The sequence below is a fragment of the Athalia rosae genome, chromosome 7 (genome assembly GCF_917208135.1).
Source record: "Athalia rosae chromosome 7, iyAthRosa1.1, whole genome shotgun sequence".
NCBI lineage: Eukaryota > Metazoa > Arthropoda > Insecta > Hymenoptera > Athaliidae > Athalia > Athalia rosae.
In genome coordinates this window covers 9614845-9634017 of record NC_064032.1, presented here as the reverse complement: position 1 = coordinate 9634017, position 19173 = coordinate 9614845, and the positions used below count along the sequence as shown (strand labels likewise).

Genomic DNA, 19173 nt, shown 5'->3' with positions numbered 1-19173 from the left:
TTATCAACTAATAATTATCCATGAACAATGGCTGCAATAACTTCTAATAATTGAGTGAAAGAACCCAAACCGTAATCCAGAAATTATATTAGAAAAAAAAAAACTGGGAAATAAGAAGTTGTTAGTATTTAAATTGTTTTTTTTCCTATCACCAAGTGTATCGGTGAAACTTGAAATTTATCATGACATATTTTCACGTAGGGTATACTGTGAACCTGAAAGTATTGTAGTTATCCTTGGAAACTGCCGCACTTTGATAGAACGTATATCGAAGGAAAAGTTTGCGCGTGTTAAAAAATAGCCTTCGATACGAAGAAACTCAGTGCGCCGCGATTATTTTTCAGTCTTGTTGGGTTATTATATGACTGCCTTTCCAAGATGCATACGGCCTATGAAACAACGTCAGTTTCATTAGGATAACTATGATCATTTCAGTTCTACAGTGCGCATGTATTCGGTGGAAGTGTTGAAGAATATTTCTGAACTTTAGGTATTTTTCACCCTTTAAATATGCTCGATTGAAGTTTATTTGTGTTTCATTTTTCTGTCATCTAGGCGTAGCAGTAGAAGACGAGGGAGTGCTAGAGTTGAGTTGGAAGGATTGAGGAGGAGGCGGAGGAGGCGGAGGTGGAGGAGGCGGGAGGGTTTGAGGCGTTTTTATCCGGGGCAAAGATGTCCGCTAGTATGCGGAGCACCCTGCAAACGGTTCCCGAATCGGTTCCCGCCGATCACGTCACCAACTCAAAGGTAGGACGAAAAATCGGTCGATCGAAGGATCACCAAACACACGGGATGGTTATTCCGGAAGACCCATTCGAATACGGCGAAAGCTCGATAAGGTATCGATATAAATTGCACACAACAAATATGGATTACCGGTACGCTGCAAACTTTTTAGCTGGATTACCTCTGTATCGAAGAGGTAGGTTATCATTTAGCCATGTTCGATATCACTTCATAGAAATTTGAGAAAATTTCTTTTTCTCAAGCAGCAACCTACTTTTTCCTCGAGTCCTAAAATTTAGCTCCGACTGTCTATTTTTGGATAATCTTTCTTACTAGATAAAATATAACTTTCAGTTTTCGAGATATTCGATTGGGTCCTCTGAACTGAACCACCCTGTGCATTAAAAAGAAGCGATTCCAACCCTCCATGCAGCGCACACTCGGGGCTTTTTTAAAATGGATATTGGTAATCTAAACTCAGGGTTTATCGAAGAAATGTTGCAAAAAAAAGGAAATTACAACGGATGGGATCGACGAAAAAAAAAAAAATATGTAGCCTATCATTTTCTAGTTTCTGCAGATGCAATTGCTAAAGTAGATAGTAAAGTAGATCGTGACTAGATATGGAACTGGACGAGTTAAAGGCGCAGCTGAAATTTCAATCTCATTTGAGTTTCCAAATATTTTTTTCACTTCCAAATTAGAAGCCAGAAGATATTAAAGTGAAGTTCACACGGAGGGTTGAGAATCGTCAGCTTTCGCTTAATTATTCGTGTAAATACAAGGTAATAGTTTTGTCATGTTTAAATAATTGGCATAAATCGCTTCAAATGTGTGTACAAGATGTACGTCTGGAAAACGAAAAATGATCTACGTAGGTATAGCGTGTCTTGTTCTGTGTCTTATTTTATATAGATAAGGGAAAGTGTTCATCGTCTCTCAAAATACTTTCGTTCAATTACGTACCCAACGATATGTGATAAGCGCACGGAGTAATAATTCGAATTCAGCGTAATTTTGTTCTTTTTTATGTTTGTTTACAAAATTTTTTGTTCGAACTAATGTCCTAATCAAGTCGAGTTACTTCACTCAACATAGGAGTATAAAAATTGAGAAGAACCAATTAAAAACTCTCTGATGTCAAAACAATCGTCTTTTAATATGAATGTGCGTTATAAATATGAGGGTGGGTTGAAAAAAAAATATTTTCACCTATTGATTACTCGATCGATGGCATGAGTAGATGATTTTGGCTTTCAGATTTGGATTCCTGAACTGATTATATGTGAGATTACTCTTGAAGAACCAAAAAAAAATTCGATTTTTCAGCAAAAAATAAATCATTGTTTGAATTGGGTGTACTATGCTTTTCTTACATATTTTGACCTCAGGAAACCGAATCTGGAGGAAAAATTGATCTATGTCTAAAATTGACCGAGTTATCGCCAATATTTAGCTTTTTGGGATCAAAAATAAAAAATTGATTTTTGAGTCTATCGTATTGTAATTTGAGCTCAGGAATCCGAATCCGTTGTCCAAATTGAGCTACGATTTTTTCCCTTCGAGATATCTTCATTTTTATGGTAAAAAATGCGAAAAAATAGGGATAACTTGGTCATTTTTGCAGATAGATGAATTTTTCTTTCGGATTCGGATTCCTGAGCTCAAATTACAATACGATAGACTCAAAAATCAATTTTTTTATGTTTGACCCCAAAAAGCTGAAAATTGGCGATAACTCGGTCAATTTTGCAGATAGATCAATTTTTCTTTCAGATTCGGTTTCCTGAGGTCAAAATACGTAAGAAAGGCATAGTACACCCAATTCAAACAATGATTTATTTTTTGCTGAAAAATCGAATTTTTTTTGGTTCTTCAAGAGTAATCTCACGTATAATCAGTTCAGGAATCCAAATCTGAAAGCCAAAATCATCTACTCGTGCAATCGATCGTGTAATCATCAATTATTCGCCGTTGGGAGCAGAACAATTATAAGACATATCGATTGGTTTTGGTCGTAGACCCACTCTGATTTATCGCAATCAATGCATGCGTCGAAATATTCGAATTTCTCGGTCTACGAGGGAGATCGAGCTTTGCTGGAGTCAGGTAGCTAGCAGCGTAGCGCTTTGTTGTGAGACGTTACCTTCGGGGCTGAGCAGAGGTGACGCCCCACAACAAACCGCGCGCGCGTGGCTACCTATGGATAAACGAAATCCGTCGTCGGTCACATTCTGTAGTTGAAGATATTCGGTCTTCAAAATAGTGGCAGGGAGGGAGCGGTTGATTTTAAAAAGTAAAGCGAACACAAAATTACAGCCACTGCAGCGGCAGCGGTATTACAGAAGTAACGCGGAGGTCGTACAGGGTATGTTTTATTCGCCAATCCAAATCAATTAACTAGATAGCCGCCGCGGAATTGCCGAAGCCTTCTCGTAGATGTGTTTGCGTGTAACATCCAAAGTGTCACGTTCCTCGTTGGCCCCCACGTGTCTACTTCGTGCCCGGCTCTCTTCCGTCACCATTTCAATCACCATTTCCACTACCTCTATTACATCCACCGACTCGTAATTTGCCCTCTCCACATACGTACTCCTATCCCTATCATTTGGATGATAAAATTCCATCCCTGTTTCTCTTTCTCTCTTTCAAACATCGTCCCGTCGACTGCTGTTTCTCTGCACGCGGTGTGCGATTACTTGACCAAAAAAAAAAAAAAAACAGTTATAACACATGTGCAGGTATAACTATTAACTATTTATATTAATTGTTTGTTCGACGTATGTCCGGTCCATCGCTACGTACACAGAGCATATGTCATGCAAACTCAACCACCCTGTGAGTGTGGCCATTTTTTTTTCATTTTTCTTTTTTACCCGGTAAATCGTGTGTCCTTGGTCTCCCCGAAACGAGATGAAAGCTTCAACGAATTCGAAAAATTTTACAAAAAAAAAAAAAATTCTACACTCGTTTAGAACCACGTCGTCTATATACCTATACACATCAGTTGTTCCTGGAGCTGCTGCCGTGCCTGGTTCGTAATTAAAATTACCAATTGAACCAATTTATCAACGTGCAGACCACAGCGACCATCGGCACAATGACGATGATAATTGTACAATAAATAGGTATATATGTCTCCAGATCCCGAATATTATTCGTCGTATAATATCGAGGGATAAAATTCGGAGAGACGTACATGAAAAATAATTTCGCTTGTACCTTCTATCTTGTACCCACAAAGGTTTAGAGATATTGCGTGCATACCCCGTTATCAAGTAGGAGAACATTTAATAATCCTTCATCATTGTAATAACGTTGATATACACGTGACTAGGTAAACTGCTGCGATTATTGTTGTATTACGCTATGAAAACGCCTATACCTAACGCTACATTTGGCGCGATAAGAATTGAAGAAAAAAATTGGAAAAATGAAGTGAATCGAGAGAGAGAGAGAGAGAGAGAGAGAGAGAGAGAGAGAGAGAGAGGGGGGGAGAGAGAGAGAGAGAGAGAGAGAGATCGCGATTATGTGTATATCGAGGCGTAGGTAGAGTTTATTTGTACGTATAGACGCGTAGGCGTGCGTGTATTTACATATAATACCTACACATTTATATAGATATATATGTATTGTGCATCCGAAGTCTCCTGGAGAGAGTAAATCCTGGATTATTCCAGATAGACGACGCCCCGATCGCCCGTGAATTGCCATAAAAGGTAACGGCAACGGTACAGTAACGCGAAACACAAACAATAATTCTTGATCGTATCCCATTATCATCGGATCCGTTGTATGACTTACGATTATTTTACATTTTTCAAAATGCAAGGAGAATCGGATTTATGGTTCCTCGATCATCGTCTTACTCTCCGTGAATTTGGGGGGCTCAGGTTTTCCACAAATGAAAGAACCGAACGATTGAACGAATGGAATGATTTCTTCGATTATATGCAGTGGTTGAAAAACCGAATTTCCAGTTCATTTTCAGTTCAGAATAATATCGGTATGTAAAACCGAATAAAAAAAAAAAAAAAACAGGGATTTTCAAATCTCAACTTTTGCACAACCCTGAAACTTTTCTCTTTTTTTTTTTTGCTCTCTTTCTCTTCGACGTATTTGTGTCGTGAGAACGTTATCATTTTTTTCAGCAAATACGCGATGTACAGGGTGTCTCATTCCGACCGGAGCATTGCGATTTATACAATATCTCGCTAAATAGAATATCGCTGTGCTTGTTCGGATAGTGGCGGTAAATATAAAAAAAGGAAGGAGTATTAATTAGAAAAAAATTGCATAGAGTGGGAAAAAATTAATTAACGACTAATTTCGCAAATTTCGTAATAGGACAGATGAAGAATTCTCTTCGTACACATCATGGAGGCTTTGCTTTTACATTGTCATATACACCCGTGGCATACCTTATATCGCATAGTTACGTTAACCCCCACCATATACACACACTCGAACTGTACATAGGTATAACCTTGTAGACAATCCCACAAGCATGACCGACTATTTAATTATACAAGTGTGTGTTCGAACCGTGTTTGCCATTCTGTCTTTCTCTTTTTCTCTCTCTTTTTCTCTCTCTTTTTCTCTCTCTTTTTCTCTCTCCCCTCTGCCTCCGCCTCTCTTTAAATAATTGGCTGCGTCTCTCGAGCCAAATCGCCCACCTGATAGAAAAATTAATAATTTCGAAGCGGGGTATTCGATCGTCGAAGCAGACAGGCTCTCAGGGTGTTGATCGTGTGTAAAAATAACAGAAAATCCGTCTCTCAGAAAAATTGAATCATCGCCGATGACGGGCCAGCTGCCATCATCATTGACATAATAGGGAAAAAATAGACGATGTGCAACGCCGGCGTTAATAACTCATTTTTCGTGTGCTTCTGCATCACAAATCGAACTGGTCCCGTTACTATTTACTGTATCGTCATAGAGAACAATTTGACAGCTTTGGTATGCCGTGCAGCGTTGTTAAATGCGCTTTTTGATATCCCTGTCTCGTTTCCGTTTGCGTCAGCAGCGGTCGAATCGCGTCGACCTGCTACGGCTGCCATGGCTACTGCACAGAATCCATTCAACTGTACCCTGTGGTATATACGTGTGTATGATTCGTCGGTAGTGATCAGTCGGCTAGAGGCATTCCCGGTGGTGACGCCAAGCCGTCTTGTCTTTTCTTTTTCGATAAAGTTAGTCGCGATGGACTTTAACCCTTCGGTTCTTGTAGTTGCTGGTTAACGGTGCGTGAGTGCGACTAATGAAATCGGCACGATTTTTTCGCCCAGTAGACGAGGAGGCACCTCTCGTTAAATTCTGTTTGGTAAAATTTTCTCGAAAAAATCGCCAAAAAAAAAAAAAAATAACGATAAAACCGAATAGTCCGGTTTTTGTTCTCTGCTTTCTTGCTTTCTTCTATTTAATTAGTCGTCAGAAGAGGCAATTCCTCTGGAGTAAAAGGAGAGAAGTAGAAGTAGAGGGGGGCGGCGGTAGTCGAAGTGGTGGTGGAAAGGCGGTAGGCTAATGCGTTAGTATCTGGGACACTGGAGTGTCGCTAATTCAGTTATCGTTAACTACGTTAAGGAAACGCTCGTTCGTACGTTTGTTCGCGGGACGAGCAGGGCACGAAGGCAAAAAAGTTTCTATTCTATTTCCAACGGAGTCTTGGTCGGGGCCGCGTCTATCAGGGCGGTTTTTTCCGTCTTCCGTTGCCGAAGAATAAAACTCACCGTTGCCCTTTTGCGGAAAATGTTTTCTAGTACACACCGTACTTTGCACGGATAAAACGTTACTACGTCAAGTGTGTGGGAGAATACGCGTTACAAGGTGCAAAACAACAAAACCAAACAATGCACCGCACGTGTCTTTCTCGGTGTGCAGAGTTTTTCAATTAATCCATCTGCGAAGTAAACCAAAGTGCGCGTTGGTTCGAACTGTAGAGGTAGTTCTCTTTAGCTTCTTGTGTCCAAAGAATCGAATTTTACTTATTTTTCTATTCGAACATGTGATGTGATTGAAAGAGAAAAGGGAAAATACGCAATATCGTCATCGAGTGGACGATTGAACCGCAAAAGTCTCCACGTGATTCATTATCGATTTTGCCTATTAATTTCTCGCGTTTATATTATCCCTGGGGCGGGCGGGAATCGCAAATTTCTCTTTGACACCGAGCGATGGAAACGGGGGGTCACAAAGTGGCCCCGGCAGAGATTCAGCTCCAGGAGCGTAATAATCGATCGATAGAGGTGATAGAAAAAATCGATTACAATAAAATGGGAAACGAAAACGTCGGCGGCGGAGGAGGAGGAGGAGGAGGAGGAGGCGGGGGAGGAGGTGGAACTCACATAGCTGCTACGGTGAAAAATACCGTTAGAAGACTTCTTAGACGGACCAAAAGCCATCGCGATCCACCCTCGACTAACGGACTGCACAACGTCTTACAACCGTTGAAAAACAACCAGAACAACAACCACAACAACAACAACAACAACAACAACAACGCGGCTGTACAGCAAATAAAAATTGCGCAAAGACTGGAACAACAGAGACAACGACAACGACAACAACAACAGCGCGATGAAAATCGCGACGCGAATATCAATATCGTTTCAACACCGCCCGCTCCCTCTCAACAGCACAGTGTCAGGGGTTCGATGGGAGGTGCAAATTCGAGACGATATCCTAGACCGAGAATACGCATCCAGGTAAGGAGATAATGTCATCTGGTTTCTATCTTCCTCAAATTTGAACAATTACGACGCAGTAGAATCATACCTGGCGATGAATTACAGCGTTTATTTTGTCAGTTTTTTACCCCCCTCAAAATTCTCGGAACGAAAGTACAAACACAGGTTTTAATGTTGGCTCAAGATTACCACATTAATTATGGCAGCGTGTGGTGCGCATGTATTATAGTTCGTACGTTGAAATTGAAGTCGGGATCGAGGTTAACTAATAGGCGTGCGTATCACGATTACATTCGTCAAACGATGATGAAGATCAAACCGAGCTAACTACGATCCCGATCAAATGACGAGACTGCGTATAATAGAACTCTTAACAACGATGACAACTAAGAGAACAAAACGCACAAAGATCATGGAATGTCGTCGCGTAGCTTATAGCTCTCTTATCCACGTGTATACATATACCCAGCAACGTTATGTACACTGTAAGCGAACAATAATTGTATTCAACATCACAAACGATTATGTCACATCGCGACTTGTGCTGCACCGCCCGCTCCATCAGCTGCCACTTCTTGCTGCGTAAACAAATTAAATTATCGCGTATACGGTAATTACATCCGTTACGAGAATCTTCGCAAACGATCATGCATTTTTCTGCAGTAGGGAAAAATGATGCATACCGCCGACTCATATTGAGTTAGATCAGGCTACCCGCACCTCACCTTGTACTGCGATTATTTTTACCTTCTGTAGGAAGCGAAAAGAATCAGAGATAAAACCGAAAAATTGACCATGTCACGTAGACAACTCGTACGTACCTACCAACCGGTCGAACCGGTATCGTGTACACGAAGAAAAAATCAAATCTGATTCTTTCTACGCCAATTTATCGAACGATTACGTCCGGATCAATTGGTTTCGCTGCCGAAATCCTTTTTTTCCCCTCTCGGCAGTTCATGTACGTCGCATGGAAATGCACAGGGAGGAAATGACACGAGTCGAAAATTGTCCCCTACGTTTTATTTAATCTGGGGGGAAAAAGCAGAGAAATAAAAATTATCGCATACGCGCACAGGAGGAGTATACCGTGCTTCTGGTGTTTGGTTATTTATAAAAAACATGATCTCTGGATATCGTTTCTCAATAACGAGGTCAACGATAAGGTATTAAAGATCAATGTTCATGCGAACTTCAGAAATATGTGAAATTCAATGTCGGCGTAAACATTGATATTTGTTTAACCTATCCGAATGAATTATAATAATTATTTCGAAATAATCCATTTTGTTTGTGTACGTCTGACAGATGCCGAGTGGGGTAGGCTGAATATCGTACGATGTTATATTATTATAGTGGTATCGGTGCGATTGAAACTTTGAATTTTATTATTCATTCCTGCAGCGTCTATTTTTAAACGTTATTGGTACTACCGATGCAGGATGGAACGAATCAAATCACGCATACAAATTGGAGAATATTCGGCCAACGATATGTGAAACAATCATGCACGTATTATACACGTATGTATTATAATATGATACTATACGTGTAACAGTACGGCAGCACTCGTAGCACGAATAATAGAAAGAAAAATAAAATAAAATAAAATAAAATAAAATAAATTGTAAGAAATCAAATCCTTCCCCACGTTGGAATTCGAAACGTTTAATTTTATCTTTTTATCGCGTTCTCGTTGGCGAACGAAGTGCCTTATAAATAAAATCATTATCGCGGTAATCCTCGCCTCGTTTCGAAAATCTTGAATAATTGTTTAAAAAAAAAAAAAAAAAAGAAAATAACAAATCAACAATTTATCACTTGCAAATAAGTTGTGCCGTTAATTACGTCTGCACGAACGCGTGCGTGCGATTTTTGCTCCCACAATTGCGGATGCGAAACGTTCGCCAAATTTTTCATTAAAATTGTACAGAAAAAAGCATCGGCGAGACTTTTGTAATTTTCAGTGGCCGACGACGTCTGCCGTCTCATTGTTTAATCATACGAGCATTTGAAAATTGAATGTATACATCTCTATCGATCCTACTCAAAATAACTTTGTCGAATCGTCAATAAACCTCTTCAACGTCGCAGCAGTTTAATGGAAATATTTCATTCGGATGTTATTATTGTGACAAATATTTGTTACTTATTCGAGATTCATTATCACGTAATGTAGTCGCGAACGATAGTGTGTTTTATCAGCTATCGCGTCTGGCGTTTCCAATTTAGAGAAAAAAAAAAATTTTTTTTTCCTCTCGCTTTCGAGTATGCTGGTATATTATATCCTATTCGCGTACGGGTATATGCGTGTGTCGTATACACATACGCAACAGATGTATCTATTTATCTGCGGAGGTCAGAGCGGAATTTACCAAGCGATTCCGCGTGAGCTTCCGATGACGTCAGTCTTTGTACACCGAGAATTCTCGGGCTCTCTCTCTCTCTCTCTCTGTGTAACACTTACTCATTCACTATCTCTGTGCATACGTACTTACACACCGTATATACACGTGCAACGAAAATATACCTTTCGAAAGATTTTTACGCGATCGTGTAAATGTATTTATTATCCTTATCGTACGTTGGGTACACATCTACTTATACAGTAAGCACGATAAGAATTATTATTCTTCTTCTTCTTTTTTTTGTTTCTTTGTTTTATCTTCGATAAGAAAATACCCTCGTCGCCATCTCTGATTCTCGTCTATCAACTGCATATTAAATAGGTACAGGCGATCTACCTGTTTGCATGCGAAATGACGAAAACACACGGTTGATACGATCGCGTGTCTCCCGATCAGCGTGCAGATCTTATTCTCAAATAGTCTTTGTCCTTATCTGATATCAATCCGTGGAAGATTTAACGTCGGTGTCCAGCAGAAAAATAAAACAGCTCAGGTGGTGGTGGTCAGGGTCGTCGCGAGTTCCTTCGAAACTAGTATGCGGGTGTTGTGTTTTCGGGGTGTGCTTCTCTTCACTTTTCGAAATCTGTCCGTCTGTACGTCTCGCTCAATCTTCAGCTATTGGTGTCCGGGTGGTTCAATTCATATCCGCCATCCTATATGTATTCCGCGATATATTAATAATTATTTTTATTTTTTTGATATCGGCGTAGAACGTGGGCGTTCTTGTTATAGCTCGTTTGCTCGCCTATACGTAACCGTAGTCCATGAGGTTCCCCGCCTTGTTCTCAAGAACTCTCAACATCCGTGGAATATAACTTTCTAGTCGTACAGACGACGTCCTCCGTGTATCACATAGGGAAGAATCAGTCGCGAATGGTACGCCGTTGAGAAACAATCTATCCGGTGCATTAGACCTACGCTGCAGTTCAGAAAAATCGAAGAGAATTCGTTCATCTAGAGTGCGGCAAAAAAAAAAAGCTCCTTCTTTCAGAGCTCCAAATTTCGAAGCTCCTCATCTTCCGGATGCGACGCGAATTCTTCCCCTCCTCCCCCGTGCAGCCGGGGATCGAAAAAGTGCGGGTGTGTAAAGTATAATGAAAAAATTGAAATTTCGCGTGCAGTTGTACGAATCATCGAGTAAGTAAGCTAACAAGCGCACTTTGAACCGCGTCGTGCACACACGGGATGACTGCGGACAAGCGACCGCTGCGTTAGGCGACGACGACGACGACGACGACGACGACGACGACGACGACGACGACGACGACGACGACGACGACGACGACGACGACGACGACGACGACGACGACGACGACGACGACGACGACGACGACGACGACGACGACGACGACGACGACGACGACGACGACGACGACGACGACGACGACGACGACGACGACGACGACGACGACGACGACGACGACGACGACGACGACGACGACGACGACGACGACGACGACGATGATATCGCGATCGCGTGGTCCGGGGGTCGGGTCGAGATGGTGGTTGCACGAAGCAAAATAGGAGGGACTACCGGCGAAGAGAGGAAAATGAAAGAGGAGCGCATGATGCGATAGCTCGGAGCAGCGAGAGAGCAGCAGCCTTCTTATTCGTACCGTACGAACTGCAGCGGTAAACCGGCGGACGCGCGCTGCGGAAACAGTGACTCAGAGACTACGTCTCCGACGACGACCGACCACTGTACATACACACGATTCCATCACCGCGCCTCGCTTCTCCGTTTTTCAAAGTCCCTCGGTGTCTTCCCCGTTCTTCTCTCTCTTTTGGCTCTGTTCTCCTGCTCAAGCGGCGTAACGGTACCGTTCCAACCACCGCGTACACCGTGTACCGGATTAGGTACTTTTCAAATAAAGAACTATACCCAGTGCTCGACGACCACAACTCACATCGTCGCCTTTTCTCAACACGCTGCTGCCGTTGCGACGATTTCCACACTCGACGCTGCCCTCCTACCCCCACCCCCCCTTCACCCCCCCTCACCCCCACCCCCATCCCCCTCGTGTCTTCGAATCGTCCGAACAACGCTCGCGTTATCTGCGCTAATAAAAAGCGTATCGAAGAAAAAAAAAAAACAAAAAAAAAAAAAAAAGGAAACCAGAAATTATTACTTCGAGTACCGCGATGCGGTGTATCGTTGGATCGCCGTTGAGGAGGATGATGTATGCGATCGTGCGATAACCGGCGACGAATTCATTGAGGAACAAAGTGGGTGAATTCCGGTGGTGACCGCGTAACAATCGTACTTTATACTCGTATGGTGCGGATTAATTAGATCGACTAATTAAGAATTGATGTTGCCTGTGTGTTATACGAGTACAGCTGTGTTGTGTAACGACGACGACGACGACGACGACGACGACGAGGAAAAGGAAAATACACGGAGAATATACAGAGTCGCGGGGTAGGGAGAATGGTTTTGTACGTAGCGTGTGAAGAAAAAAAATTTTTGTTCCATTTTTCCGTTCGTCTCGGCTTCTCGATTATTACCCACGCACCCGACGATCGTACGCACTGTAAGTCCTCAATGTTACATGCGTACGAACGATATCGAGACCCGTGGGGGGGAGGGGGGGGGGGGGGTTGTTGAATAAAAAAATCTCTTCCGCGGTTAACATCGCGCAACGCGTTATGCTCTGAAAAATGAAACGAACAATTGTAAGACCGCGAGGACGACGAATGAAAATTAGAATATTATTCCGCCGTGCAGTTGTATAGAGGCGACTCGGTCGACGAAACGTTGAACAATTGTTCGCTGTTATATTTCGTATCCCGAATCGTTCGGCGACGAACCGGTGCAGCGATAATACAACCCCGAGTTCTCTCTTATCGCTTATCGACATCAATTATTTCTTGATAACGGAACACACACGCGGGGACGTTGTTCGTTGCTTAGATATATCATTATATTGTAGGGAATAATAAAGGCGCTCGCTCATGTACCCGGTGTACCGGTTGAATCGGTAGCTCGCGATGCTCGTGAAATCCTGAGTACATGGATCCGGATCCACGATGCAAACGATCGTCGATTTATAGCGAGTCGTTCGTATATCATTATATGTATATGAAAACTAGGCGATGGCTCTGGGTTGCCCGTGGTACAGGGATATTAAATTTCGAACACCGCTTACCGCGGTCAACCGAGACGCGTTATATCGTCCGTTTCATACCCCGATCTCCACGTTCCCCCCCTTCCTCGATTATAAATCCCCCTCCTCCAGGTTCCTAGGTGGGTGGGATACGCGGTTTCGTTGGGTAGGTATACGTAAAATAACCTGCAGCAGTTAGTACGAACTAACTTACCTTCCCTGCAACGGTATACAGTCCAAAACCACTGAATAAATCTCACCTCGTATTACGCGCTGCACACCTACAATATCATTCACCGTTTACCTTGTTCGTTGATATGTATATATGAGTGTACGCTGCTGAGACTCCATTTTGTTTTTCCATTTGGCTTATGACTGAATTAATGCTGGCGAAATTTGTTCGGTGCATCGGTTGTACATATATATCTATATATAATATACGTTGCATGTGCGTTGAAATGTGATTCGTTCATCGTCGTTATTTTATAACAACGTTATCGAATAATATGTGGATCGTATACCTCTCGGTGTTGGAAAAATAAGAAAAATCATTATCGTCCTCATAGTCGTCGTCGTCGTCGTCGTCTTCGTCTTCGTCGTATCGTAATCGTCGTTGTTGGTGCCGTCGATAATAATTTCAATGCCGCTGCCCCAGTTATATATCGTCGAGCTATTTGAAAAACGCTCTTATGGTAAATGGATATACACGTACATATTTCGAAAAAGTGATTTTCGTCGTCGCTGATGCTTACGGGAAACAGGAACAAGAAATTTCATTATTTATCACAACGAGATACACAGGGGATATTGGCGAAGCGTCGAATTAACGTGGAGAGTTCAAAGATCCCTCGTTGTTGATGGTTTTCAATCACCAGCCATCGTGAGACACTTTCCGAATGACCAGTTTGCGCCAATATCTCTTGTGTACGGGGTGGCCAATTTTTGAGCACCGTGCTAAACGTTGTACCGTTTTTGGGAAAAATTTTCAGGGATACAGGTTGTCTGGTATACTTCAGGGAACATCGGGAAATTATTGTTTTTTCTATTCAATTTATAAAAGAAAATTTATTCGCGCCACGGTCAGCCAAAGTCCGGTGATTCATTTTTATCGTTGACAGAACCCACGCGCTGTACGCTTTCGTGCGTCAATTAAACTCGATTTTCGCGAGTTAAAAATTGTCAAAAAAAAAAAAAAAAAAAAAAAAAAAAAGGGGGGGGGGGCCACAGCAGGAACACGTTTCACGTAGTGATTCCTGTCTTATCTGATCAGATGTACGTAACTGCGGATTCTGATAATCCGATACGTTCAATTAGCTTTATAATATCTGAAACATGGCCGAAGATAAATGACCGCTCGAAGGTCTCTATATTTGTATCGATGTCAGCTACGATTCTGGTCTTGCTTTCTATTCGCGAACGATTAGAGTTTCTTGAGTATTCACTTTTAACGAGGATTTAGATTCGGCCTCGTTTGTACCAACGGATACAGCGAACATTTTTCCCCCGAAATTATTTTCCAAATCAATCTCAGCTTCGCGAATTATTTAACCCGGTACGCAAGAAATGGGCCACTCTCTGTAAAGTATACCTCCATGTATACAAAATATATGTGTGTGTCTTTTGAAACACAGAGACGTGATACCGTTTAAAGAGACGAAGATAGTCTTCTTCTACTTCTGCTCCATTCGCAATCGTCGATAAAAAGGATAATCGATTTAACAAATTGTCAGCGGATGGTAAGTGAAGTGGAAAAAAGGACGAAAACAATAGCGAGACAAAGCCTAGGTAAAAATTATACAAAAGACCAAGTGTTTCAATTTTCGTATTAAAACCAGATCGCGATATAAATGAAAAAAACTATATGTGCGTGAACGAGAGAAAGAAAAGGAGCACAAGTAGTAGTCGTAATGGGTGACCAAATGGAGGCGGAAAGAGGAACGGCTGGGGATCATCAGCAGCTCGCGAGGAATCAAATTGGACGTAAATCGATAAGACCGTCGAGTTTTCGAAGGACTTTTAATTCCGAGGGGACTTCGCAGCGTCGTCCCGCGGTCCTTCAGGGTCTCGTCGACGCGGCTGGAGGAGGAAGTCCCGCGACGTCGTCGAAGTCGTCGGGAGGCGGACCACCTTCGGGATCCTCGTCCGGAGCCTCTTCGGGGACAACGTCGGTCCCTTCGACCCCCGATGACCTCAAGCAGTGGGAACTCGTCGAGGGTGACGCGGGTCTGAAAGTCGTTGAAAAAAAGACGTGCGCCGCCGTCGCGACGACGAACGGCAACGGCTCGACCGATGTCAGAAATCAGATGACCGGTAGAACGCGAACGAGCGTTGGAAAAACGCCGATATTCTTGAACGAGTTTACACAAAATTCCATAGTTCATCAAAACATAAGAGATTTTGAAAATGCGCTGGCCAATAAATTCCGGACGTACGACACCAGATCGGGCATTAAAAATAACAACAACAACAACAACAACAACTGCAACGAGGGTGGTAATGCGGAGAGGAAAAAATTACAACCACCTGTCGTGAAACTCGATTCAATTTTGAATCAGAATAACAATAACGATCGTCGCTACAAGGATGATAAAGAGACAGCGGCAATGCAGGGCAGCATAGATATGCTCGATCAACTTGAAAAGCAAGTAAAAGCAATCGAAAGAGGAACACTGGCTGCCAGGCTGCAACAGATTGATCGCGAAGCCTCCGCGACGAATTCCGGTGCCGAGGGAATCTGTGAACAAATCGAACCGGAAGTCGAACTACGGTACAGAGAACACGAGAATTTACTGGGGCACAGTACCGACGACGAGGCTGAGGGGTAATGTTCAAAGTTATTCTAGAATAACGATCGACGAAATCAATCGATAGAATCGCCAAATATCATATCTGTTTCATTTTTGTTGTTTTCCTTTTTTCATGGGTATCTGACTAAGGGAGTTACGGAAACGCGAAACTTTCCATTATATACCTGTTATACAGTCCGCATTATCAGATTAATTTACGCAACGTAATGTGCGGTATTTCCTTCACACCATGACGAAGTATTTCCCATGGCGTAACGCGTTATTTTTCTTTTTTCCTTTTTTTTTTTTGACAATCGGATGTAGAATATATAATCGTTGAAAAGTAGAAAGGATGGATAGATTGTTCGTCACAAAAAAAGTGAAAATTGTAACGACAGATAAAAATTTTTCTCCTCCAACGTAAGAATGTCGTATGTATAATGGATAAATTCAATTTTCGCAATTAGTTAAGCCAGAAGGTGAAAGTTTGCCTTCAATAAATAAAATCTCATACTTCCACACTGCAGGCTTCTATTGCTCAACGAGATAGTTCAATTTTTTTCACGTTTCTTTTCCCTATTATTGAGATACCCAATGTGTAACAGTGGTCCTTGATCAAGGGTCTCGTAAATGTGTTGCAAATTCTGAAAAATATCAGAACAGAGAAGAAGAAGACGTAATTCTAGCTCCTAGGCCATCGAAAGCAAGATTAGAAAAATTGGGAACGATCATCTTTGACCCCACTTGCTATCCAAGGACGGAATGAAATTCATTTTGTAGGTGCTCGGTGAGAAAACTAGAACACAATTACCAACCCCCAGCAAGGGCCACTGGTAACACGCCATGAAAACTGCCATAACAGTTGAATTGTATGAATGTCCGTACATTTGTTAACTAACAATAAATATTCACGGATGATAATTGATGAAACGTGAAGGTCGCGACTCCAACGTGGCGAGGCTACGCGAAATTCGACCGGAAACGCTGGTATAACTTCGAAAAGAGTCGGCGGTACTTCGGTGAAATTATCTAGGACAGCGTCCGACACACGAAGAAATCACGCCGGCGATGGCGGTGACATGCCCTTAAAAATTCAGTCGAGGGCTGCCGCCAGAAATATTGTCAGACCGACCGTTGTGACTAAAAGACAACAACTGCGACCGCACGAGACGGTCGCAGCTTCCTCTTCATCCTCCGAAGCTACGACGATGAAACCTTTGTCCGGAATCATTCAGAAGGCCATTCTTAACATGGGGATCAAAGAGGTATTCAGTGATTAATTGATTCATTGCATAACCACCGTCAAATTCGAACGATTTTTTTTTTTTTCTTTCTTTTCTCTACTTCATTTTCATCCCCGCCATTTATGTAATCGAGTTTTCCCCAACACTGCGGTGCGATAAGCGATTTTCCTCCCCCCTCTTTTTATTTTTCTTCTACAAACGCTATCCTGAGATTTCTCTCCATCCACCGCGTACGTGATCGTGTGATACGCCAATCGTATACACGTGATCCGATGTATCCTATCCTAACTCGTTCCGAGTATTTTTTATCTCAATGAAAAAGGAAAATCTGATCGAGAAAAAGTGTGACAGAGAGAGAGAGAGAGACAGAGAGGGAGAGAGAGAGAGATGAGAGGGAAGCACACCTGGTGCACGCCACACTTTGAAATCTCTCAAGTATACGCTTTAACTTTGCGTACGTGGCGTGTATCCATTATAAAACTGGTGGATATCTGGTATACAATCTTATACACGGAGGACTGAGTGAGTTACACAGGTGTCTCGGTCGTCTCGTCTATCGGCTGCAACATTTGTAGCGAGCAATTATGTCACTTCCTTCAGCCATTTCTGCCGTTTACCGGTACCCGGTGCCCGAATAAAGCTCTACCTGCATGTACAATGCTATTTTAGATCGATACGATAACTCTTGAGGACACGAGAAATATCCGTGAAATCACAGGTGACTATAGGCGATAGATGAATCTACACGACACTCCTGACAAATTGAGGGTAAAAAGGTCGTTCAAAAAATGCCCATCCTTTTGAATTTTCAGCGGGCAAAAAAAAAAAAAAAAACTCCACCCCCTCCAAGTGGGAAGTTAGAAAAGCAGATTTCTCAAAACAATTGTTGAAATGGTTTTTATTTCCTCTTTATATTTAATCCTCCTTACTTTCTCTTTGGTATAATAAAGATGCAGATCAAATCGGCCACATGTAATCACGTTTACAATGTACAGGTCTGTCCAGTGAAAGTATTCTCTGTACAGATGAGTAATTTATAAAAATTTCCGTACATAATTCGTGTGCCTAGAAATAGACGCGTGCGCCTCTTGATGTCTGCGCGCGTTGGTTTTCGCCCGTGTACCAAATATATAGGGTGGTTTTCGCTGTAGGGGGTGTGGGTAGGTGGCAGGCGGCAGGCAGCAGGCAGGCAAGTCTAGTATTGATTTCACCCTCGCCCCTTGCTCTCGGTTTCAGTTCGTCTCCAGACGACGTTCGGGGCCTTCTTAAAACGAATTAAAAATATCATCGCCCGTCGACAACAACTAGGGAATATCAAATAAATTGGAAAAGTTACTCGAAAATTTATCAAAAAATAATAATAATAATAATAATAATAATATTACGCGTCGTGCACGAGTGACAAACGAAATGTACATCGTACACGCATAGAAAAAATTTTGCAATGTCGCGACAATGAATTGGAAATTATTGTCCCGGTAATGAAATCAACCCCCTACTGTAACATGCGTGGAATGTGACGAAGACAAATAAATAGATCGATAAATAAATTAAAAAATCTGAATATTTCAACTTCGTCGGTGAATCGAGAACATCTATTTATTTTATTTGATTTCATACCAAAATCGCGTGCGCTGTGCACACAGCTGCTGGTTCAGCGAAATCATGCAGTCCACAAGTTTTTCTGGTGTCGTCTTTTTTTCAATGTTTTTTTTGTGTAAATATTAATCTAAAATCCATATGGGCTCTGTAATAAAAATGATGATCGAACGCGCAGCGAAATAAACGGATAATTATTTTCGCCCGATTAACGTGAATCGAATGGAAGGATAATAATTATTTTGAGAGGCTGCATATACTCGATGTGCACTATCTGAAACTGATCGTGTTGAAATGCAAATTATTTTTGTATTTTTTTTATCTTGTTAACACATACATGGGTATACCCGTATATGCGTTTGAGCTCCCATCTCGTTCTGTTTTTCCTTTTCGTAGAGAGTAAAGGATGACCTGACCATCCCCCGCACTTATAGTGATTGATGAATTACTAAAAATATACTCGTATTTCAATTCTCGGGATACGATGATCGGTTGGTTATTGATTATTGCACCCAAGAATGAAGGGCTACCGATGTTTCAAATATCTGACGTCTGCGGAGATCACGTAGCTGCGATCAATAAAAATAATAGACTCGATTATAACGAAAACAACA

The 19173-nt window shown here is 41.9% G+C and overlaps 1 protein-coding gene across 16 annotated transcripts in view; it reads left to right on the top strand.

Annotated features, from left to right (window-relative positions):
- Positions 1–618: 618 nt before the first annotated feature.
- The window catches only part of LOC105691095 (serine/threonine-protein kinase MARK2-like), a 34146-nt gene continuing 15591 nt past the window's right edge, over positions 619–19173 (top strand). For 3 of the 16 annotated variants that reach the window (XM_020855308.2, XM_048658321.1, XM_020855314.2), the window contains exons 1-2: positions 12420–15751; positions 16654–16981. In XM_020855308.2, the coding sequence (XP_020710967.2) occupies positions 14838–15751; positions 16654–16981 (1242 nt within the window). In that variant the 5' untranslated portion in view covers positions 12420–14837. Of the gene's footprint in view, positions 748–5864; positions 7434–12419; positions 15752–16653; positions 16982–19173 lie in introns of those variants that run through there. The other 13 variants (XM_020855313.2, XM_048658322.1, XM_020855315.2 and 10 more) reach the window with 10 other exon arrangements.